The following is a 24,883-nucleotide window of genomic DNA, read 5'->3' as shown; positions in this document are numbered from 1 at the left end:
AGTGAAGATGTTTTTAGATGTTATTTAACGATCTTGACAGACGATTATGGATAGTATATTATCTCCCACGCAACGCATTGAACCCAAATGAGAATCAAGTTGAAATTCCTGTTGTATTGTGAAAACGGAAGACTTTCTTTTTAGGACTTTAGAGAGAATCCAAACAAACATTGGAAAGGCTTGTTTACTGAGCAAAAGTTATGATAACCAACACCCGAGAGATCGATTAGCTTAAAATCACTTCTACTATATGCGAACTTCATTTAAATAACTTGAGACCAAAATGCGTTTACTAAAAGATATACTACATACCAGGCGACAACTCCCAGTTGAGAATTTCGGTCTGCGTGGAGCATAATATCATTAAATATTGATATGTATACCGAACATTAGTTTGTTGACAACCAGTCAATTATGTCTCAACACACAACCAAACTGACACACGAGCTAAAAGCTTAATGGATTATATAAAAATCAAGAAATATTCATTTTCGTAGTCTGTGAAACCATGTTGTTGAATTCGTAGATATTTTGTTGTGCGTTGAACAGAAATGAAACGAACATGAAAACCAAAAAGAGAGCGAGGCGAAATTAATGAAGATAATTTTATATTGTAACTTCTGTCAATTAAATTGTAGACTGGTGCATAAACCAAGCGAAAACTGAATAACATATGCCGCTCATATTGTTGTTGCAGCAGAAAATTGTTTAGGCCATCAATATGAATGCATGATTATATTGAGGCCGATAGTTCTGCGCCCTTAAGATTTTGTTGTGAGTTCAATAAGTGCTTAGTATTTGTGTAATTCAGGCATGCATAAGTACCCAGATGTATATCAAGCTAAAAGCCAGTTAATTAGTGTGGAATTATCCCCAACCTAGTGCGAGTACTTTTTCCACTCAGTGTCTGCAGTCCCAGTGCTTTCCCCTATACCCATGTTGAGTAGTTTGCAAGCGTTTCTAGTTGTTGTGCACTGAAAATTAAACAAAATGTAATTCGCACAATTCGCAGATATTCAGGATATGTAGGCACTTACGCCAGCTAGATGAGCCAGATATACAATATACACCTTCTTAGAGATATAGATTCGCGATTGTAAGGGGCTGAAGAAGGACCGCCTCGGACCTGCCGCTTATTTCAGTTCCCCCTATAGAATGCTGATTGTAGAACCGAACGATTGTATAAACTCCACTTAGAAGAGAGCACCACTCTGTCCATGCCACTACTAAAGGTCCATGCCACATAGCCATGTTATATAGGGATTGGACGAGCAGGGAGGGTTTTACAAAGGATATAGACAGATCGGGAGTCAGGGAGAAAAGAGGGTGCAGCAAGTGGTTTATTTTTCTACCAACAGATTGCAAGCGATTGAAACACATAGTTGATTACTCGACGAACAGCAGCCATTACCTAAGTCGTGTGTATATACGAGATATATCTACCTACATACATATATATATTTTTGGAAAGCAAATCAAGTGTATCTTGATTATATCGGCTGGCTGTATTCAGGTCGCGGCCAAGTACTAAGCATATTTGCAAACGATATTGATCAGTGTAAATGTTAAAAATAAATCGAAAGTTCGCACGTTTGCCTTGGTTGTTTGGTTCGAATAGAATGCATTCGTTGTTCTTTAGTTATTCTGAACATTATATAGATATCGGATTAATTCATGTGTGCAACTTGTATCGTACCTATAATATTGCATTCCAACAAAAGCAAGATCAATAATTCAGAAAAAGCACATGAGCAGAGTAACAAGAGAATATATATAAATATATATGCTATATGTAAATGTAAATTCATTAGAAAAATGAACAACTTTTCCGAAAAATAAAATGTATATTCAAATATCAACGAAACTTTTTATTTAAAACTTGTTTGTTAAAAGACAACCCCTTCACAGGTTTTCTCTTAAACTGAGCGATGGCACTTGGGCTCACAGTGATTCCGAAATAGCAGAAGTATTTGCAGACGATCTGGAAAGTCGATTTACTCCGTTCGATTTTGGAACAAGTCAGGAAGTTTGAACCACAATTTTTCTGTTTGGACTCTCATTCGGTCCTCCTGTTGCTGTGCGACCAGTGAATGAAGAGGAAGTCCGTGATTATATAAAGCGATTGGCCCCCACGAAAGCTGCTGGCATGGATAAGAATGATGGATGATGTCACTCACTAACTCTGACATTGCGCAGCTCTGCCAACTCTTTAATGCGTCACTGAACCTTGGCCATTTTTCATCCCCTTGGAAGCGTGATTTAGTTACAATGGTCCCAAAAAGGGTAAAGATCCGTGCTCGCCTGAGTCCTACAGGCCAAGATTCCAAGATTTTTGAGCGGATTGTACTTAATAGGCTCCTTGATATTGACACGTTTAATGACGCTTTACCAAACCATCAATTTGGTTTCCGTAGTCGCCCCTCAGCTGTTGAACAGTTTCACAGAGTCGCGAACCACATTTTAGATGCTTTAGAAGGTCATAAATACTGCTGTGCCGTTTTTCTTGGGGAATAACCTGCTGGGGCACCGCTTGCGACACTTCGTTAAGAAGAGTCAAACTTGCATCACTAGGCCCTACGAAAGATGCTTGGGGTGAAGTGGTAAAATTATGTCGATAAAGGCGTTTTATTTCGTGACAAAAGAGTACCAACCGTTACTAAAATAATACCATAATTCTCAAATTGTCTTTTAAAAACACGGCCATTGAATTTTTTCAAAAATTTGTTGCACCAATCACGGTATGTCACTTGACGATCATGCATTATCAGTTCACGCACGGCATCAATGATCTGTGGCACAACTACTTATTTTTGGACGACCTTCACGACCTTCGTCTTTAAACGAGTGTCGGCCACGATTGAATTCGTTAAACCAGTTTTCCACAGTGCTGTAGGATGGTGCTTCGCCGCCATACAAATATTTAAGTTCATCGATGCACTCTTGTCGTGATAAACCACGTCGAAAGTTGTCAAAAATGATTGCTGGAAAATGTTCACGAGTTATTTCCATTTTTCTGCCGGCATCCATAAGTTTTTCTTTCCATCAGCAATAGCTTGATGCACATGTTTAACTAAAATAAAACAAACTTTCGAAATAAAATCAAAGACTTACTTCTAAAGCAAAAGTTTAATGTTATAGTGCAGTGGCCTTGCGACTTAAAATTTCTGTGTAAACCACTAAGTCAACATAATTATGTAACTTCAAAATTTGAAAATCAAATATCTGACGAACATATTTTTGCCGCACCCAATCTATAAATAACCCAAAGACAACATAATGACGATCATTAATAATTCTCATATAATGATAGGATGATGATATTTTTAAGCATCATAGATTATTGCACATCGAGCATTTCTGCATAATTATTTCTAAATTCGTTTTTCAACTTATGCCACTCTGCTGGTAGATGAGCGGTATGTTATTAGGAATTCCAGCCGATGAGATTTGTGTGTCAACGTCACCGCGGATAATAAATAACTCGTCTTTAAAAGTGAAGCATACTTTCAGGAAAAATCGGAATGCAATTTTAAAATGCCTTTTCGGCGGTGAAAAACTTGTTAACGACAATTCCTTGTTTATCCATCAAAAAAAATCTTCGAAAATGCAACGAATACATTATACCCTATATTAGGGTAAAATTTTCAATCGAATGACATTATAAGGCACGAAGAAAAAAATGTGTGGATAGAATTAAAAATCGGTTGCAGCTTTTCTTTTCAGTTAATTAAAAGAACCGTTTTAAATACCTTTGAACATTTTCTAAGAAAATACAGAATACCCTTAGGCATTATCGACTGAGCTGAATGAATTGTTACAGAAATGCGTCCCCATCAGTTCATCTTCCAATTATATCAGCGGGTAAACTTATAAGTTCGTTCGTTTGTTTGTTTTACTTACAAAAACCTTGGTTGTAAGGCTCATAAAATTATTATTTTGTTAGAGTCCACACAAAAATAAAGTAGCACTTACACGGATTTCATTTGCTCAGGCTTTCGTTTAATATAAAAATATACATATAATGTGTAGATATGCCATAATATACATATTTAATGATTTAAAAATAACAAGAGAACAGATTGCTGACACAAATTTATTTTCGCTTGTTATTAGATGTAAACGATATCAAAAGACTTTTAACTAGATGCATGAGAGTCGACAAATTGAGTGGGAGCCGGCGACCGCATTTTCATACGTTTCGCTGGCTTGTTAAATAATTTTGAGATAGGATACAATGAGCGTCGCGACTGTTGCCGATGTTATGGAAGCTGGTTAACTTCTCTTTAGGTATAATACTTTGGCAGCCAAAAACTAAGAATGAGCTAGGCAAAAGGTCCTGACAAAGATGCAACGAACTAATAATTAATAAACAATCAACTCGGACGCTGACAAGGCAGTACGCTAATGGTTAATGCGAGAATAACTAATGATACGACTTAGAGATAAACTAGAAGGCTTAACGACTAAAGGAGCTTTGATTCACTTTCGCAATTCGGGCTTGGGCTGCCGCCCGTCCGGAGCTATAAATAGTTTTAACTAGCTTTATACATGTGTGTTTGGTTAGAAATAATTTACACTTTTTGGTTGCCCTTTAGCTGCGCTGCCAGCTTGGGTTACGTGCATATTTCGCTGCTGGCGGCGCAGGAATTACTCGACACATTGGCATTCAACGCTCCTGTTCCCGTAGACATGCTGGCCGGCAGACTGGATGAGGATGATGGGGATGCTGCTGCTGTGGCGGGTGGGGTGGTGGTTGAGTCTGGTTCTGCCTGCTGGGCATGGGCCTGAGCAGCCACATTGTTCGTCTTGCTGTTCTCCAGTTTGGCTCTATTCAGGGCCTCCTCGCGCTCCTTGGCATCGAAATACCAGACGGTGATGGCATAGCGGGTACGATGAGCGGGCTGCACTTCGTGGGGATTTCGGATGTCCGACCAGAAGAATATCAGACGGTCGAACTTGGGCTCAATGTCCGCCACTGTTGTTCCGGGCGTCGGTCGAATTCTGTCAATAGTTTGGGTTTAAGTTGGTTTTCAAAGCACAAGTAAGTTATGTAGTCTTACCGAAGTATGCCGCCACTTTCCCGCGCATCCCAGTTGATGTTCAGGTAGTAAATAGCCGTTATTACACGGCCATCCTTTTTGGGATTGTCCACATGCATGACATAATGTGTCCCCGATCCTGGATAGCAGGCGACCATGGCCTAAAGAATCATTTGATAAGTAAATCGTAATAGTATTAATTGGCGCATGCTTACCCTTGTGCGCTCCCTGATGTGATAGTTGCCCAAAATGCCATTGTCCTTCATGGTGTTGACTCGATACACCACCGAGTCGATCTGGAAATGATTGAAAGAATTGATAATAAGGCATCTTTCGGTAAAAGTTGTATTTCCCAGTTTCTTAGGGTATAGTTGAAGTGGTCTATTCAAAACAAAACAAAAGACTTTTTTTGAGACATTTTAATAAAATATTTAAAACCTTAGCACTAAAACAAATAAAAACATGGACAGACAGATGCAATCTCTAGCTCTTTGAAAGGGCTGACTTTTTCACTATTGCCTTAAAAGGGCACAAGACAATTTACTTCGACCATGAAAATATGATTAGATGTCGTAAGCAACTCACCTGGTTAGTCAGATACCAGACACTGCTGCAGCCCGGCTCGTTGCCACCGACCCACTTGATCTTATCACCTCGGATCTTGTCCCCGCGCGCCGCCAAAGATGGGGCATCGGGCATCTGGTTGGTCACCACCTGGCCATCGTGGAAGGCCCCTGCGTTGTACATGCTTCGCACCTCGTTGAGGATCTTCAGACCCGTCTCCATGCCCAGGAAGTCGTCCACCACGGACAGCCCATACTGGTTCATGTCACTGATGATGTTCCGGCACAGATCCTCATAGCGGCGCTCGCTGCGGGTAAACAGAAGGGAAACAAAGAACTTTAATCAGAAATAGAATTTCAATTGCGTTTCAAATAGTCGAGAGGAGAGCGAGACATTTAGAGACCTTTCAAGGCCGTTAATCTGTAATTGATTTACAGATGCCTATGTTAGTGAGGTCACCTTGGGGAATCCCCTGCATTCTATAGATCTAGACAGCGCTTTTCCTCGCTATTTATAGAACAAAATTGTTATTGCATTTAAGCTTTTTTACCGGTGTTAGAACAACCAGAACTGCGTTGCATACAATTTTACGACTTTTTTATGATGCACCCACAAAACCAATATTTTATACAAGTCGGTGAGTCCCAGTCACGTAGGCCACCCTGAACTGAACGGATCAGAACAAAACTGGCCCACTCACACCATTTGGCCCAGACGACCGCAAAATTCTGGATAGGCAAGGCAAAGCTGCACATTGCGAAAAATAAATAAAAAAAACAGAGATGAAACATTTTCGCACAAGTTCACAGAAGCTATTAAGTCATAAAGTCAAAATTATTGTCGCAAAAAAAATGACTGAAACGTGCGACATGGTTGATCAACAATGAGTTTTCCGGAATGGGAAAGGTGGAGAACTACTAGCCATTCAAGGGGCCTTTGGGCGTATTTCTTCAAAAAGCGAATTGTGCTTTGCCAACATATTAATATCAAAATTCGAATTCACAGGTTGCCAAGAGATTTAGATACAAAAAAGATGACATTGAAGACCACAAACAGAAACCGTTAACCGGTTTTATTGTTTGGCATTCATAATCCACGATACGTGATAATTCACAGTTTAAAACTCGTGCACAAATTGGCTGAGGAGAAAATAGTTTAAATTCAGTATACGAGTTAAAAAAAACATTGTTTTTAGAAAAGCGTTACAATACTGTCAAAATAATTATTTAATTAATTATAATCTCTATTTCACCAGTACTAACACTTTCACTTTAAATCTGAAATCAATTTTTTTATGCCATCTGCTAATTGTGGAATTTATTTCTGCGTATATCCATTATCACTATTGTGTTATTTCAATTTTAAGATTTTGATAGAAACATTCGATATTATGAAGTTTGTGTTGTTACAAATTCCATTTAAGTAATTCTGACATTATTAACTTTATTGACTCATAGACCGTTTTCTCGCCCTAATGGTGAACTAAACAAAAGAGAAAAGCTATTTTAAGACGAGAGCACATACCTAAGAATCTCAAATTTTCGTAAAAATGATTATTATTCTCTGCATTTTTAAGCATATTCCTACTATTCGATAGGCTTGTAAAACGTCTATCTTTATCTCGATAATCTTGAACTTAAAGGAACCTTAGACCCACATCAAGTTCGTATAACTCATTTACCGCTTGTCCAGTAGATCCCGGAAATATTGCTCAGCATTGGCAGGATGTGCCGAGTGCTTGAAAAAGTTTTTGTAATCCGTCGTCGTGGATGTTATCATTTTGGCTTGATTAGTCAGCTTGCGTTGCGTTTTAGTATAATCACTTGAACTCTGTAGTTTTTGGCACTTTCGGATCCTTTATAAATATCCAGGACTAGTAACTGGTTGAGTTTTTCAGGAGAAAATAGGTTCTCAAACTATTTTTGTGGCACTTGAAAAGGTTGAAATTTATTTTTATATCCAGAATTAGTTACTGGGTTTGTTTTTGGGAGATGGAGGGTTCTGGAGTTACTTCTCCAGAAATGCACGCACAAGTGAAGAAAGTTTGAAATTGCCTGCGAGTTTTATGCGAACGCGCACCCCGATCGTTAGAGGGAGAGAGCGAGCGAGTTAGAGAGAGACACCGGTCGTTGTTTTATATCGAATATCGGTATAGGGCGCCGTGTTGTTGCAATCGTGATGGTGGGCATGTATGAATAATTGCAGATTGCATTTGTTGTGGCCAGCTGCCTATATATTTGTTCTTTTGGTTTTTTTTATTTCCCCACAAATGTTTGTTTTGATTTGCCTTTGTTTATGCACCGTTAGTCACGTTTGTTTATCGTTTGGCTTCGGTTAAATAAATTAGGTAAAAAGTGGAGCAGCTGACACGAACCGCACTCGCTGCCGTTCGTTTTCCGAATGCGGGAGCATCGCCAGTCGCTCTCGCTCGGTACCGTTGCCACACATTTCTGAGAGAGCGCCAGGGAGATTTGAGAGCGGGTGAAGACACTTTAGCTAGTTTACAGCTAGATCTACCTTTTGGTTTCCATTTTAACTGTATTTTTTAGATTATCAGTAAGTTCTTTACAAAGAATTTTTATGTTACCAATCTTAAGAACATCGTTGGCTTAACAGAATGCCCTTTTAAGTAGGCCACATATTGTGAAGAGACGTTACTTCCTGATATTGTATGTAACAAAACACCTCAAAATGAATAAGTGTCACGTATCAAAATATGTATTTTAAATCAGATTTCCCATTTAGGGTTAATGTGATGGGCAAGCACAAACAAATAACTCAAGACAAAGTAAATACATAATAGGTTTGAACTGATTTTACAGACATATCTTTAGCTATGCCAACCAAAGTGTATTTAGGTGGTTCTAGCTATTTCCTCTCTCTCCCAAAACGCGCCACCACTATCTTATGGCGGCCGTGATACTACGTGAGTATGAGAAAATTGGGGGCCTGGGAAGCGGCTAAAGAAGAAGCAGCCGCTTAAGGCGATAAGCAGCACCTTGGTAAGTGTGAGCAAATAGTGGAAAATACGGCATATGTAACGTAAAAAGGCAGCTGCAGATAAGACAGCCCGAGCTGGACGTGCAAAATCAGGGGACCTGGTCAAATTCGCAAAGTTCCCGGGAAGTGGGCGGAAGGTACTCGTTCCGCTTGCCCTTCAAATAGGTCCGAAACCACTCTGCAAACACAAAACAAATGCCAGCGGAAAACGGGGAAAAGCAAAGCCACACGAAAAGGCAGAAAAGACAGGCGCAACAACCGTCACGTAGCCCAGCACTCACACCGAGACACCGTTGGCACACGCACATGCGAGCGTACCCACACAAGCGTCGAAAAAGCCACACGCACAGGCCTTAATGCGATAGCCAAGTGAGTCGGAAAGAGAGGGTCGCCAGCCAAGGGAGTGCGAGGGGGTCAGAAATAGATATTTTAATTTGTTTAATACAAATATCTGCTAAAATGCTTTGAAAGTAAACCCGAAGATGAGCTACAGAACGGCGGAAACACGGAAGCTATGCGAATGTATGCGACCACAGAACTGGGTCAACGGCCCAGTTCAAAGATGGAGCCACGCCGAGCACACTTAGAGAAATAACAGCGTAAGTCATTGAAATGAACGTACATACAAAGAGGAGTTTTAGAATTGTTTGGCTATTTCTCGGCCCCAGAAACGCCTTCAACACTTTGCGACTAATTTAAAACCAACAAAACAGTTGGGAGTCAAAATAAGTTGGTTTTTAAGTCAGAGGCACATTATAATTTTACAACTACCCTAATGGGCTTTTTAGAAGTATTTAAAACCATTTCCCCCATCGTTTAAAAGATTTCTAACATAATTGAATCGATTTTAAGGTTTTAACTATTTTTGAATATTGGGGAAAAATCATTACAGTTTGAATAAATATATATTTCTTACAGTTTATTAAAATAAGTACTACTATTGACCTATTATGTACTATTCCTAATTTCAAATAATTTCAAAATTACCTACTGAACCAGACCAGTAGTCACTTTTGATCTCGGTGCGAACCGTCCCCAAAATTTACTAATGAATGCTCTGATTTCTTTCAGTGCAAACATGTTTCTGGGTACATTGTAATGATCGATTGGAGCCCTTAGGCTGTGATGAATTACGTGCGACAACGGCAACTGCGGCACGTGTACCACACGCAGCTCTCGGCTCTTTAGTGGGTGGAGAACTGGCGCGATGAAGGGGCGCGGCAGACGCACACGCACTGAGAGGCGGACGACCTTGATGACGTGCGTCTGCCTACGTAGTTCGCTTTGGCTCTTTTATCTTCGAGAAATCGCTAGATACTGCCACAGGTTCATGAATAAAAGTAAGTCAATGAATGTGGTTTGGATGGAATAATTCAGAAAATTTGAAGTTAATACACAACATTTCTTACTTTGAACGAATTGAATTAAATGTTAGATGTAACTTATAATAATATGACGTCTATAATTTGTCCCATATATTTAGTTTAACTTATTTTTCGAAAGATGGAAGGGAAAACACCTACAGCTGTGCGTTAAACTATTTTCTGAAGCTTAATATTTAAAAATTACACAGGCAATCTCGATTCTAGAAATATGTACGTGACCTAGCAATCTTTTTTCATCTTCAGCTATGTTAATAAATGCGAAGGCAACACTTTATAAGAATCGACCGGGAAAATGGCTATTGACCTTTCTTATCAAATTTGTGACATTAACAGTCGGCGGCGGTTGAATGCGGTTTTCGGCGATCGTTGTTTATCGAGTCTTGCGCAACCATATTGTTTATTTTCCCGGAGAGTTGCTTGACAGGCTCACCGGCAAATTTAGCACATTTATAAACAATGTCGGAATTTGGCAAACCCCTGGAAATGAGATCACGTTGGGCTGACTTCTAAGTGTTTGATAAAGAACAACACATCTCGCCACAGATTGATATCTCAGAGCCAAGGCAAATGGTAATTCTGATAGCACAATTTAAACGATACGCTTGCGTATTCTCGGCACGTAGGCAAAGCGGTACGGACCACCCTGCTGAACGGACCACCCAATCCGCTCGATAAGAAGCTCAAAAAAGAGACGGAGTATACTGCACTCGTTGACAAAATTGTTTAACAATAGTAAGCCTAACAGAAAGAAAATCCGTTAAGTATTTACACTTGGTATATGAAAAATAAATGAATGGCAAAAGAAATAGAACTAGAGTTACTTGTAGTATTCCAAACTTAAAACAAAGATTCTCTCTCTGCAAGTAGATCTAACAAACTATAAGGGAAAGGAAATGCATATTGACTATTGGGCATAATCGAATTATTGAAAAGTGCTTTTATTGATGACTCAGCCCATTTCACTGGAAGTTATGCCCAACGATTGCGAAAGAATTTCTATATTTGTTCCAACGTGTGCGGTGCATGTTTGTTGTATCTGTTAATGCCGGGGTGTAAAGCAAAAATAAATAAGTAAGCGAGTATCAAAGATTCGGACGCAACAAACTGCGCACCAGAATAATTGCAAAGTCAGCACCTCTGTCCGGAAAACTGCGACTGCGAGTGCGACTGCAGGTGCTATCAGATCGCCTACGGTCGCGGTCGCCATATGCATTATACCGCCGGGCACGTAATGCCAAAGGTAAATACTCGACTCGAGAGGTGTCATCTCGCGACAGAATGCGAACAATACGGAGACAATCAAACGCGCATTTGTTTCCCGCAATTATGAAGTCACATCTGACAAAGGGACATGTTCTATAAGTAGGCAAAAATCAGACCCAAAAGAACTCTATTTTAAATCAGCAAATTCATTTAACTTAACAAACTCGCAATTATAGGACATTTGGCCTAAGTGAGGTACATACAATATAAAAGGTTAACTGTAGCGTACTACGTTTCACTTCATATCGTTAGAACTATTTAAGCTTTTTCCGCGTCCCGTTTGGCGTGTAATGACACGTGTATCCCGTGGAACCCATTAAACTAAAGTTTAAAAATTGCATTGATATAGAAAAGTTATAATAAAGACTTAGATATCTCCATCGTGAGAACCACAGAAATCGACTGGCGCTTTCTCAGGTAGTTTTTATTTTAACACAAGTAAGAACTCCACTTATTTTCAACTAAAATCGATATCTGTGGCACCACCGTAAGAATCAAAGACAAACAAGGAATAACGCTATAGTCGACTACCTCGACTATCCGATACCCGTTACTCAGCTAAAGGGACCAAAGGGAAATTGAGATATGCAAGCAGCAAAGCGAGATTAAAATGCGCCACCTACCGGCGGTAGACAGATTTAAGCGTTATGGGCGTTAGAGTGGCCGTGTCAAATTTTTTGGATCACTCGATAGGTATTGACGAGAACAATACATTTCAGTTAAAATTTTTATTCTAGAATCAAAACTGTAGGACCACAGTTTTTGGCGTTAGAGTGGGCATGGCACTCTGCTGAAACAAACTTGCGCTGCGTAAGAAACTCAGGAATCTGCACGCCAAATCTCAATAGCCTAGCTCTTATAGTTTCCGAGATCTCAGCGTTCATCCGGACAGACGGACATGGCTAGATCGACTCGGCTAGTGATCCTGATCAAGAATATATATACTTTATGGGGTCGGAAACGCTTCCTTCTGCCTGTTACATACTTTCCGACGAATCTAGTGTACCCTTTAACTCTACGAGTAACGGGTATAAAAATGTACTTAAAAGAAAACTATTTTCGGACGGACAGACGGACATGGCTAGATCGACTCGTCCAGTGATGCTGATCAAAAATATATATACTTTATGGGGTCGGAAACGTCTCATTCACTGCGTTGCAAACTTCTGACTGAAATCATAATACCCTCTGCAAGGGTATTAAAAAAAGGGTTTAGACCATATTTTGCATTACTAAGATTTCTATACCCATTAGACCTGCAATAAATGATAGATCCTTGGGAGATTATAAAATTGAACTCGGATTTTTTTTCCTTTCGACACTTATGTCTACACACAATGCGCGCACACACACACAGTGAGCGCAAAGAAATCAGAACAACTCGTTTAGTTGCTAAAAAGTTATATGATCAAAACAACCATAAACTTTAACACTTTATAGATGATATGTATTTAGTTTTCTTTCGTGCCGTTTCTCAGGACTGGGCACGTACCCGCTTATCGGTAATTGGCTTGATACATATGTATATGCAAGTGAAGATCATTGAGGGGCGGGACGGGGCCTACGTCGATGGGAATGCACATGTGGGGCCTATCTTGGTCTATTCATTTCGCTTCACGAACTTGCAAACGCAATTTCAAGTGCATGGCCGTACTAATCGCAGTGCTTGGTTCAGTCACATTTAATAACTATAGTTATCAGGTGAGATCACTGCTGACCAAAACAAGATAAACAGCAACCAAAACGTAAAAGAACGTTTGGAAAGTAATATGCTATACGGAACGATTTAATGCACGCTTTACTTCTTTCAAATGTCAAACCTATTAAAAACTTAATAAACAGGCCCAAACTTTTTGATATCAAAAGTACCAAGTAACCAGAAAACAAACGGTAGATAACTTGTTTATTAAATCATAAACATAGAAGATGCATCATTTCCTAAAACGTCTTAAAACAGCCGCTGCCGCACGCACGGTATTTGATCATGGAAAGGAGTTTTAATTTCCATATCAAGTTAGAACGGAGGCATAAGTCATAAGGTAACAGTCTTGGAAATTTGTATACCTCATAAACACACGATTTCGACTAAATACCAGACCATACAAACACAAGTATCGTCCCTTTGCAAAGAGTGAAATTCTACTAAAGAACAAGATTCTTTATAAAGGACATACTATCAACCGACCACGAAATCTGTGGAGGTCAGGCGTGATTATGGAGTACAATCGCCAGCCTTGTCCCATCAGGATTGTAGAGGACTGCGGGTGCGCCTTTATGATGGGCACAGTAGGAGGATCGTTGTTCGAGTATCTGAAGGGTTTCCGTAACGCTCCGACCGGTTTGCGGCGTGGCCTATACGGCGGCTTTGAATCGGTAAAGTTGCGGACTCCATCCATCGCCGGCAGCTTTGCCATTTGGGGCGCCACCTTTAGCACGGTGGACTGCGTCATGATCTCGTATCGGCAGAGGGAGGATTCCTGGAACTCGATTGTCAGTGGAGCGGCCACTGGCGGAATTTTGGCAGCACGCAATGGCATTCGGGCCATGGCCAACAGCGCCTTTGTGGGATGCCTCGTCTTGGCAATGCTCGAAGGAGCCGGAGCAGCAGTGGCCACGATTTATGCAGCCGACGGAGACGCCAGTACCGCCATAGCCACTGATGTCCAGCTGCCGCAGAGACCCCAGTGGGAATCATCCGTTGAGGACTTGGAAAATCCGGGTTCCTCCCATAGTCAGAATTTGACCGTGGCGGAATTCGAGCAGGTGTTGGATAAATGTAGAACCTATAGGGCGCGCAACATGACCCTGCAGGACAAGCCTTCGGATGCGGTGGAGGGCAAGGAAGTGAAACGAATCGATAAGCCTTTGCACTCTCTACTCGATCTGGTCAAGCTGGCCGAGATTATCTGATACAGTTCGCAATAGCTTTCTGTTTTGAGTCAACTTTTCGTTTTTGTGGTGCCTCTTCCAAATTATGTGTTAACCAACCAATATTCTCCGTTGATCTGATTTATTTTATATTCTTCAGTAATGAACAGGATGCAATTCTCTTCATAACGATAGTAAACCATTTTTTTTGGTATAAATGAAGATCATCCGAGGGTCCTATTTTTTCGTGGTTATGGCCTATGCTGGAATGACACATGAATTTTAAAATGCATATGTTTCACACCTAATAATACTAAAATAGTAAGCAATTGAAAGTTAATTTTCATTTTACCATTTAGTGTTACAAGTCAAATTTAAGGTCTAGGATGATTAACGGAATTGAGCTATGAAAGTCGTATAAGAGACTGAAATTATTTATAAAAGGCAGAAACGCCGTTTTTTTCACCGTATAAAGTTTTCCCTTTGGGCCTAAGACCCACCTTTTATCAACAAGTAGGCCTTTAATGTAAACATACAAATAATTTGTCTATACAGGACATACATTTTCGTAGTCATATAGATACGCATCTTTCCTTTAACCCCAGGACTCACCTTCCTGATCCCATGAAGCTGGCATCCGCTAATCCGATTTGATAGCTGGAGCTCTTTTCGCCATGATGATGATGGTGATTATGGTGGTGTTGGTGCGGCTGCTGTCTTTGACCCACTTCCGTTTCCGCTGTGGCAGCCTTTTCTTGGCTTCCCGGCTGGCCAAGGAGATTCAGCAGGTTGTCCACCTCGGAGGGCCAGCTCTGCGCCTGGTGGGCAGGCGTCATCATCTGGGCGGTGGAGCAGTTGGCGCCGGCGCCATTGCTCTCCAGATTGGCGGATGCCACCGCCTGTTGTAGTTGCTGGATCTGCTGTCGCTGCTGCTGCTGCTGCTTGTTGTTATTACTGCTGCTGTTGACCTTTTGGCGGGTCAGGAGGCGACACGCGGTGCGGTGGTCGGGCCAATCGAGATGCTGGTGGGCGGGGGAGCAGTAGTAGACGGCCTTGCACTTGGCGCATCGCAGCAAGTTCTGCTGAGTGCCGCAAGTGGAACAGCGCGGCGGGTCCATGGCCGATTTGGATCCGGAATGGGAATTGGAATCGCTAGCTGACTCCCTGACCTTTCCGCGACCCCTGCTCATTGCATTTCGTGGGAGAGAGCCGAAGGCGACGACCGACTATAACCTTGACTGCTCTCTCTGCTCTTCTTAGCCCCACCTTCGCCCCCTCACTAACACACTCGCACTCGCAGATTACGGCTATCAATTATCAATGCGAATTACGGCACTCGGCTCGTTTTAGCCAACATTTCACTGTTAGTTCGCTTGCGCCTGTTTTAATCACGTAGGCCACCGAATTGGCCAAATAAACAAAAAAAACGCACATACAACGCACACACACAAGCACACGGGCAGCTATATGTGCGTTGTTGTTGGTTTTGTTGGCGACTATTCCTCCTCGGGACTGTATTTGGTTGCGTTTTTCACTCTGCACTATTTTCGCCTCGCAGCCTAACGCCTGGATATCGATTTACAACTCGAAATCCTTGAAGTTTAATGAAAAATGCAAATGGTTAAGACAACACACAAACTTTTTTATTCGCTAGCGATGTGTGTCAACCGATACCGATAGCTTCAGTCATAGCACCGTTGCACAGCACTGAAAACCGGCTAAAAATCGGTATCGATAACTAAGCTTGAAATCCTTATAGTCTGTTCAGACAGATGGTGTCTCTGCAACAGCGACCTAATTCCGCATTGGCGACTTTGTCTTCTTCTTAGTTCGTGATTTCTGTCATTTCGGCATTTCTATGGTTGTAAATTGATCGGTACTAACTCAAAAACGGAAATAATTTTTAAAAATCGTTAGTTGGTTGGTTTGATATAAACAATTGAACATTTTAGGATAATTTGAATATGAATTAATATATTAATTATTATAAATTACATAATTAAGAAGGAGCACGGTATTTGTTCTGCTCTTTTTGCAACAGGGTGCAACAATTTTGTCGCTGTTGTAATTTTAAGCGGCTGTGTGCAGGGGGTATTAGCCGTGGGACTTTTGTACTGACACGACACTAAAATCGTAGCTATTTTTCTTCCGCTTGTTAGGGTTAATGTCCTCCTTAGTAAGGAGTCCTTGCACCTCAGTAGGAATTTTTGAAATGGAATTTATCATACTTCAACAAAAAACTTGTAATCTTTTGCCATGGATGATGAGTATTTAGAAATATTTTGAGCGTAGTAATGTTTATAGCAACTTATATACTACTGTCTTAATTTTAGTGCGATATTACTGCAACTTGCCATTAATAATCAAACTATCGCGACGTTGTTGAAAAAAGAAGCAAACGCATACGACGACTTTAGCTTACAGCCAAAAAGCCCAAAGGTGGATGATGGTAGGTCCTGGCAGTTGGACCCCTAGTTTACAAAAAAGAATACTACAATGTTTTAAATGTATAAGTTTTTTAACATTTTTTTGGTATCTCCGGGTTTTACATAAATCTCGAATTGAGATTTACCAATTTAGGTGATATATGTTTTAGTTTAAAACTATAATGTCACTCTTTAATTTTGGAAAGTAAATGAATAGTGAGCTACAACTCGGCAAACTTTGCCGTGCAAATTTTGAAATATTTTTTATTTTTTTTAAATATATTTACCAACTTTTTCTTTATTTCGTAAATAAAAAAGTTTCAAAAAAACGTCTTTGGGGTTTCCTTTCCGGTAAAGCTCCCCTAGTCGGTTTTTTTGGATTTTACATCCTGAATTTGTGTAACATTTAAGTTTAATTGTATTATGGATTTGACTTAACAACTTCGTCTTGTAAATTAGGGCAGACAGCACAGACATCTTGCTAAGGAAGGTCGTCCCTTTGCCACACACTGGACTAAGCTTTACGATTAAAGAAATACTTTCGTTAGTCATAATTTAACAGTTCAATAACAATTCGTATGGGATCATTTCTACTGGTATACGTAATTTACAGCGAAACTTTGGGGCCATTGCGCATCCGTCTAAACGTCAAAATAAAATTTTCCCGAAAATTATTCAAATTCAATAGAGTGCAAGAGGGATGGAAATAAATCGACCGTTTGTATTTCAGTTAAAATTTGGACGGTTTGTGGGCGTGGCATGTTTGCTTAACAAACTTGCGCTGCATTCGAAGCTTAGGAATCTAAATCTGTAATGAGTTCTAAAAACTCTTACCGCTACCGCCAAGTTAAATGTGTAAATAGTGTCAATGCGCCGTCATCCTGCCCTGGTGTTAAGTATACAGGAAGTTTTGAAGACGCCAGCGAATGAAGGATTCAAGCCAACTCCCTTAAAGCAACATATCCACTGGCTACTGCTTCTGGCACCACGGGCACTCCGAATTGCAACTGCCGAACCAATCTGAGCGATCCAATCTATATCGAACATAAAACTTTACTTACTTTATTACTTTCTCAGAAGACTATCCACCTCGGATACTCATTACGAATGGTCTCCTTGTGAGTGTTTAGCATGAAACGGATAGTATCTTATAAACCCTTCGACTAGTAGGAAACTCTCTCTCTGCCATAATCGAGGAATAAGAGGTCACATTCGTTCTACAATCTCAACTGTCAGTTGTCGGCACTTTGCTAATGCCAACTTGCAAAGCCTACGATATTATTATGGAGATGAACGATGCACCTCGAAAGTGGGAAAAAAATTGGGAAAGATCATCCTCCAATTTTGCTATGGAGCTTCGGAATTGCGTCAATTGGCACTATCTTGGCCGACTTCTAAAGCGTTTTTTCTTGTTTTATCAATCAAAAGCCTTTTCAAAATACATGGGTTCTGAAAATTAATTGTCAACAAAAACAGCAGAAAGCATTGTGCAAGTTTTTACCATTTGCACAACAGATTATAATTTCATTTTTAAATTTTAATTTTCGATTATTTAGCTATTTATAGCTATTTATCTCCAGTGATCGTTTCGTTGCCAATCGATAGCCGGTCCTTAGCAGTGTCATCTCTATTATCAGACCACAACAGATGCTGAGCTGAGCCCTTGGAAAAGCAACGAAATCCGCGTGATAACTCAATCCCACTGATAAGCGCTATGGCGACCAGTGAACGTGTGGCCAAAGTGGTGCTTGTGGACATCGAGGGCACCACCACCTCCATTAGCTTCGTGCACGATGTCCTGTTTCTCTACGCCAGGGAGAATGTAGAGAAGTACTTAAGGGAATCCTGGGAAGGAGATGATACCAAGCAGATTGTCCAGGATCTGCAGCAAGTGCCCCAGTTTTCGGAATACAAGGCCTCATTGAGTGCTCCACCTGCGGAAGTAAACGTAGAATTCATTAGCGGCTTTGTGCGCTATCTTATCGACAAAGATCTGAAGGTTACGCCGTTAAAAACGCTCCAGGGATTAATTTGGGCTGAGGGTTATGCCAGTGGAGAGCTCAAGGGGCAGTAAGTATTATAATCACTTATATGTTTAGCCTCCTTTGAAGTTCTATAAAGGTTATCAATGAATAGTTTACCGTAATAGTACATGTGTTAACATATCAGAAGTTAGTTTTGTTTCTTTTAAGCCTCAAAATCTGTTACTTATCTGATTAGGGAAAATGTAGTTATTTTTTCATAGCTCTAATCGACCTTCAAGGAACTTGTGTGTTATATACATTCTTACTAATCAATTATATTGGTTCTATGTTTAGTGTGTATGAAGATGTCCCCGAAGCTTTTCAGACATGGTGTTCTGCTGGCCTCAAGATTGCTGTATACTCCAGCGGCAGCGTGGCTGCCCAGAAGCTGATCTTCGGGCATAGTATAGCCGGGAACCTGCAGCCCCACCTTAGTGCTCATTTTGACACCCATGTGGGCCACAAGCAGAAACAGCAATCTTACGATAATATAGCCAAGTTATTAAAAGAGGAACCGCAAGAGATACTGTTTCTCACCGATATTCCTGGCGGTGAGAGATTTGTTCATATCAATGTCTTCCAATTGCTAAATGTTACCATATTTTAGAAGCGGATGCAGCTCGGTCTGCTGGATTGCAAGCCATTATCCTTCAGCGTCCTGGAAACGCCGCCTTAACAGATGATCAAAAACTCAGCAACGAGGTGATTCCGGACTTCAAACCACTTCACACCTTGAAGCTGCCGACAAATAAACCACAGGCTTAGCTCAATCCAAAAAAGTTTACATATATTGTGACTAGTGCTTGGAAATTAGGTGATTCTCTATAGGAAAGCTCGGTCCACGCTGCACAGGTCGTCACCGCTGTCGTGGCTGGGAGTCTCCGAGACAGGTCCCTGTGTCCTTCTCCCGGAACGCTTGCTCCTTTGGGACTGTCTAGAACAGGACTTCTCAGACCCATAGATCTTGCGCAGCTGCTGAAGCTTTGTATCCGAACCTTGCACTGGACACTCTGATTTTTTCTTCCTTCGCTGCCGGCTGCCCTCGCAGGAGTGACGCATTTCCTCGCTACGGCAGGTGTGGGTTAACTTGCCCACCTCCGGGCCCCAAAAGGTGGGTCCTTCGAGAAGAAGTGGAGCGGATTTGACCCTCTGCCGCATCATCTCCATATGTAGTTCGTACTGACGCTCTTGAAAAGCCTGTTCTGCCTTCCGGGTAGCCAGCCTGATGGATAACAAGGCCTTGTGGGATTCGCTGAAGGGGAAAAATCAAAGATCGCGTTTTAGGAAAGTAATATTTTAAAAATCGTTGGGAAATTTTCATATTTATAACTGATTGTTTGGGAGTTGTACTTACTTTAAGGACAGCGACTTCCAAGCAGGCGTCTTTCGGACCTCCCAATCAAATTGCGGCCGAGGATCATGAAAAGTGCAGTTGTTCTTTAGCTCCTTAACTTTTTTCCTAGAAACTTCAGCCCTTAAAGTAGCGGCTAGATTTGGACGCGAAACCGGGTGCAATGGCGACACACTTGGCGTTCGCCTCTGGACCGGTTCCTCTGGCAACTCAAAGATGCTCAGCGGTGGCAGTGGTTTCTCCTCTTTCGGAATAGACAATGGCTTAGATTTCCTTCCCCTTCCGCGCCTGGCTCGCCCCCTTCCTGTAGTGGAGGCACTACTACTTCGCTTGGAGGAGGTGGTTGGCGATTGTATCTGTATCTTGGGAACTTCTTCATCCTTATCCTTGCTGCGTGGGAAATAGTTGCTTAGCGAGGGTTGAGCGAGCTTGGAAGGTTTCGGATTGGAAACTGAGGAACTTCCTTGAAGATCATTGACACTGAAACACCTTCGAAGCATTTCCCTTCGGCACTTGGCCCGTTCAGCAGTGTGCTGGCCAGGATTAGAAGTCGGCTGGCAGCGGGCTTGGGTCTGGCTTTTGTCGTGCGTCTGCGTTTGAGTCCCATTGCTGCTGGTGGACTTTGGCCTGCGAAACTCTGCCTCGAAACTTTTAAGGGACCTCTTGAAGTCAGCCACCTCTACGGCAAAGTCCTCTTTGAAGCTCTTCAGACGACTCAAATCCCTGAGGCACTTGTCATACTCCTCGCTAAGGCAATTGGAATTAGGAGTATGGATCACGGCCTGTGTGCTGCACCTATCTTGATGCTCAGGGATCACTAGGATTTGTGGCGGAGGCACAGGATCCAGCACCAGGGGACGCTTTTTAATCTTCTTTCCCTTGGATGACCGCTTTTTGGACTTTCCATGACTCAAAGAACTGCTGGTAGCACTAGCACATCGTTCTCGAGTAGTAGCAGCGGCGGGCTGCGATCGCAGTTCACGGCTAGTGCTCCGCAGGCTTTCCAGTGTGGAGTAGAACTCCGCCTGATGCAGGTGTTTAACATCACAGTAGTCTTTAAAATTAATATTTATTAAATGTTATTATAGTTCGACCATGCTTCCTGTTTCAATTTAAATTTTCTTTTTAGGAACCTGTTTGTTTAAATAAGCCTACGGTTCCAAAACCATACTCACCAGGTATACTGTCGTAGAATTTAGCCAGAGACCTGACACCCATCTGGCTGTTCCACGAAGGCGTCTCCACTTCCTGGGGCCCAACAGGAGCTGTATCCGGTGGTTTCTTTCCACCGAGGGTGCAGAGCTTAGGGCGATTGTAGACCGGAGCTGGACAGTTGTTGCACGGATCAATGGGAACTTTCACACAGGAATTGAGATAGTGCGAGCTCATGCTGCGAGAAGCGGAAGTCCGTCCTGCTGGAAAATAGATAATTGTTGCAAACGCGCTTTATCAATACCAAGCTCAACCTGGAGTTGTTGCCAGCGGTTACCTTTCACTGTTTGTTTTTGTGCACTTCCGTTTTGGGCCCACCATTCGCCAGGTCACGCACCGACTAGCTGTCCTGGTTTCGGATGCACTTCGTCCGCGCAGTCGCAGGGATCGGGTAAACCTAATCGCTGGTAATGAGAACTTAAATACCCTTCCAAAGGATTGACTAATGGTAATCAATGTGAATAGTAATTTATAAGCATAGAATTCGCTATTACCTTAAATCACGCATAATGATCACGCAAAGTCGATCGTTTTGTTCTTGTTTGAAATGCTTATGTCTTTGGTCTGTTTGTGCTTCTATTGTCAGATTAATAAATAAAGTGTTTGGGACAAACTTCCGTTTAAATCACATGTACTTGGTCTATATTACTTATATTTTGGGGTCCTGATTACGAGACACCCCAAAAGATATATTCTGAAATAGAGGAAAAGGCCTAAAGTATCGCAAAGTTCTGAAGTAATTTATTTTTGAAAAAACGATACAAAAATTGAATATGGAAAGTTGTAACGAAATCGAAAAATGCAAGATTAATGATCTATTGTGTCAATTTTTTTTGTTTAACCATAGCCTGTCTGCCTATCTATACACACAAAACTGTTTAACGGGTGCAATTTACGTATTGTTACAAAATTGTAAAAAAAGGTTAACAACTACTGTTATTTTATTGTTTGCTTTAGTTAATATGTAATATTAAAACTTTTAAAATGGTAAGTTGTTTATATTTTTTGTTGGAACAGTGACTATTTCGTTGGACAAAGGGACAATTCGATGGGTAGGAACCTTTTAACTATTATATTGGTCAATGTTACTTTAAAGGTTTTTTGTGTGTATACAATGTTAAAAAAATCAAAAAGGGACGAAAATTAAAAAAAAAATTGCATGTTAAAATTTTTAGTTCAGTCGGATACACAGTCAAAGAGTAAGTTAACATATTTTTGAAGTCGTCCAGTATGAAATACACACAAGGACTCTTTAATTTTAAAGCACATTTACTAAAACAAAATCATTTTAAATGTGTCAAGTAGTGAGCTAGTTGAGTCGTCGTCAAGTTACTCGCTGAAAACAATAAGATAAAAAAATTAACTTTTAGAGTATCGTGGCAAAACATGTATTACCCTCTTCCCATAGAGTCAATCCGTTGGAAACGGTTGGGATTTTCATAAATGTTAAACTTCGATTCACACAGAGCACATCCACCATCTACCATCCGATAAGAGCTGATCTGAACAGCTGTGGCTAATTAATCCCTACCTGCTGCTTCGGAGCCTTCCATTTTCAAATGATCCTTGTCATTGTTTACTTTTTTGTAGTGAAAGCTTCAATTTTCACTGTAAGATGAAGAATTCAGAGTTGCACTGAAAAAACATCGCCTAAGATCACATAAAAGTGTCCGTCAAAGTCCGTTAAATTTGGATGGCGACTAACTGGGAAATCTTCGGAAGGGCAAAACCTTATGGACCATCCTTTCAACGGATGGTAGATGGTGGATCTCTGTGGAAATACGGTATATAAAAGCATCTATTTTTTATAGCAAATGCCTATTACATAGGCGTAATAGGGTTAGCCAGATTTTTTTGCCAAGGCTTAATCACCAGAGAATCTGGAGTAGCGTTCGGGATGGGATTTCATTCGGCACGGCCAGCTATAGGAGAAAGCGATGGGTAATAGGCCAAATTCTGACAAAACAAGGAAGAACGCTGTAGTCGAGTACCTCGACTGTCAGATACCCGTTACTCAGCTAAAGGGACAAAAGGGAAATGGAGATATGCAAGCAGCAAAGCGAGACTGAAATGCCCCACATACCCCTGATCACAATATATGGTTATGTGGGCGGTAGACAGAGTTAAGCGTTATGGGCGTTAGAGTGGGCGTGGCAAACTTTTTTTTGGGTCAATCGATAGGTATTGACGAGACTAATACATTTCCGTTAAAATTTTCTATCTAACATGAAAATTGTGGGCGCCACAGATTTGGGCGGGTTTTGGGCGTGGCATATTCGCGTAACAAACTTGCGCTGCGCTCAAGGCTACGGAATCTAAATCTGAGATCCCAATGTTCCAGGTGTATTAAAAAAGAGTGCGTCCAGAATCAGTCTCCATCATGCTTTTTTATCTAGCATGAAAATTGTGGGCGCCACAGATTTTGGGCGGTTTGTGGGCGTTATTCGCGTAAGAAACTTGCGCTGCGCTCAAGACTACGGAATCTAAATCTGAGATCCCAATTCTCTATCTTTGATATTTTCCGAGATATCTGCGTTCATACCTACGATTTTTTGAAGTTTGTGGGCGGTTTGTGGGCGTTAAAGTGGGCGTGGCAAACTTTTTCAATCAATAGGTATTGATGAGAACAATTCATTCCAGTTAAAATTTCTACTCTAGCATCAAAACTGTAGGAGCCACAGTTTTGGACGGTTTGAGGGCGTTAAAGTGGGCGTGGCACGCTGCTGAAACAAACTTGTGCTGCGTAAGAAGCTCAGGAATCTGCACGCCAAATCTCAATAGCCTAGCTCCCAAGTTTCCAAGATCTCAGCGTTCATCCGGACAGACAGACGGACAGACGGACATGGCTAGATCGACTCGGCTAGTGATCCTGATCAAGAATATATATACTTTATGGGGTCGGAAACGCTTCCTTCTGCCTGTTACATACTTTCCTTTTACTCCACGAGTAACGGGTATACAAATATTACGAAAAATTAATATTCCTCAATGTCCTCCCAATAAAAGCAAGATAAATGCCGCTTCAGCATACTTAAACTAATTCCCTCATCCAGCGTCATTTAAAATAAAATAAAAATATGAACTCTAAAAACACATATCTCAATGCATTTCTTGTGTTGTTTTACAATATTTGGTATAGGTAAACTATAAAAAGGGCACTACAAAAAACGATTTTTCGACTAGTCAACTATTTTCCTATCTGAGTACTAGGACTTACACTCGATTTAGTGCACGCAGAGTAAAAACTATAGGAGCGTAAAAAATAGAATGCTAATGGATCAGTAATCAGTTATTATGTTGTTCTGCTGAAGTCGGCCATTGAAAAAAGACAAGGCAAGACAAAAATGACGGTATGTTGCGGTTTTTGCAATAAATAGGTATTATCTTCGACCTTATTCTTAGTTATAAAATTAAAAAAAAAAATTAATTAAATTAAAAAATTATGGGAGAATTTGGAAATTTATTCAACATTAGAAAAAAGAGCGTGACAGTAAAAATATTTTGCTTAAAAGAGTAAGAATATACCGATTAACAAATCGATATTTGTTATATATACATAATTTACCAAAAAATGTTTAAATATTGTCTTGTATTTACGGCAAATAAAAAATTTTAAGTTTATATTGAAAAAATGTCGCCGTAGTCGATGAATTTGAAGCAATCGATGGTTGCAGTGAAAACAGAGACGCTCAAAATATCGATAGGACCGAATAATCATCGACTCGGGTGCCACCCCTGGCTCGCTGAAAAC

General features: G+C 40.9%; 4 protein-coding genes and 1 long non-coding RNA gene across 8 annotated transcripts; 3 read left to right on the top strand and 2 right to left on the bottom strand.

The window, feature by feature from the left end:
- Positions 1–3,977: 3,977 nt before the first annotated feature.
- Positions 3,978–15,791, bottom strand: Hph (HIF prolyl hydroxylase). 2 transcript variants are annotated; one of them, XM_036819012.3, is made up of 5 exons: positions 14,732–15,791; positions 5,625–5,910; positions 5,255–5,335; positions 5,061–5,200; positions 3,978–5,001 (listed from the first exon to the last, which is right to left on the bottom strand). In XM_036819012.3, the coding sequence occupies exons 1-5, from the start codon at positions 15,307–15,309 to the stop codon at positions 4,614–4,616; spliced, it is 1,473 nt and encodes a 490-aa protein (XP_036674907.3). In that variant the 5' UTR covers positions 15,310–15,791; the 3' UTR covers positions 3,978–4,613. The 2 variants fall into 2 exon arrangements, with proteins under 2 accessions (XP_036674907.3, XP_036674908.3); XM_036819013.3 differs by lacking the exon at positions 14,732–15,791 and adding an exon at positions 7,285–7,976.
- LOC118878003 (uncharacterized) lies at positions 8,150–11,648 on the top strand. Of its 3 annotated transcripts, none has more exons than XR_011604000.1 (4): positions 8,150–8,605; positions 8,658–8,972; positions 9,075–9,202; positions 9,675–11,648. It is a non-coding gene; the product is annotated as an uncharacterized lncRNA (long non-coding RNA). The 3 variants fall into 3 exon arrangements; XR_011603999.1 differs by having other exon boundaries at positions 8,658–9,202; positions 9,675–9,943; positions 10,232–11,641; XR_005014592.3 differs by having other exon boundaries at positions 8,658–9,202; positions 9,675–11,643.
- Positions 12,628–15,744, top strand: Tim17a2. The gene is made up of 2 exons (XM_017070560.4): positions 12,628–13,290; positions 13,419–15,744. Exon 2 carries the CDS (start codon positions 13,466–13,468, stop codon positions 14,159–14,161), a length of 696 nt encoding a protein of 231 aa, XP_016926049.1. The 5' UTR covers positions 12,628–13,290; positions 13,419–13,465; the 3' UTR covers positions 14,162–15,744.
- A 2,372-nt stretch (positions 15,792–18,163) lies between the features above and the next one.
- Positions 18,164–19,353, top strand: Enoph (enolase-phosphatase E1). Its single transcript, XM_036819236.3, has 3 exons — positions 18,164–18,615; positions 18,864–19,120; positions 19,177–19,353. The coding sequence occupies exons 1-3, from the start codon at positions 18,260–18,262 to the stop codon at positions 19,332–19,334; spliced, it is 771 nt and encodes a 256-aa protein (XP_036675131.3). The 5' UTR covers positions 18,164–18,259; the 3' UTR covers positions 19,335–19,353.
- Positions 19,331–21,563, bottom strand: LOC118878054 (uncharacterized). The gene is made up of 4 exons (XM_036819235.3): positions 21,410–21,563; positions 21,096–21,335; positions 19,924–20,974; positions 19,331–19,821 (listed from the first exon to the last, which is right to left on the bottom strand). Exons 2-4 carry the CDS (start codon positions 21,307–21,309, stop codon positions 19,392–19,394), a joined length of 1,695 nt encoding a protein of 564 aa, XP_036675130.3. The 5' UTR covers positions 21,310–21,335; positions 21,410–21,563; the 3' UTR covers positions 19,331–19,391.
- Positions 21,564–24,883: the final 3,320 nt, after the last annotated feature.

This window comes from Drosophila suzukii, chromosome 3, assembly GCF_043229965.1.
Source record: "Drosophila suzukii chromosome 3, CBGP_Dsuzu_IsoJpt1.0, whole genome shotgun sequence".
NCBI classification, from domain to species: Eukaryota; Metazoa; Arthropoda; class Insecta; order Diptera; family Drosophilidae; genus Drosophila; species Drosophila suzukii.
The sequence above is the reverse complement of the archived record's forward strand: the minus strand, read 5'-3'. Positions and strand labels throughout refer to the sequence as shown.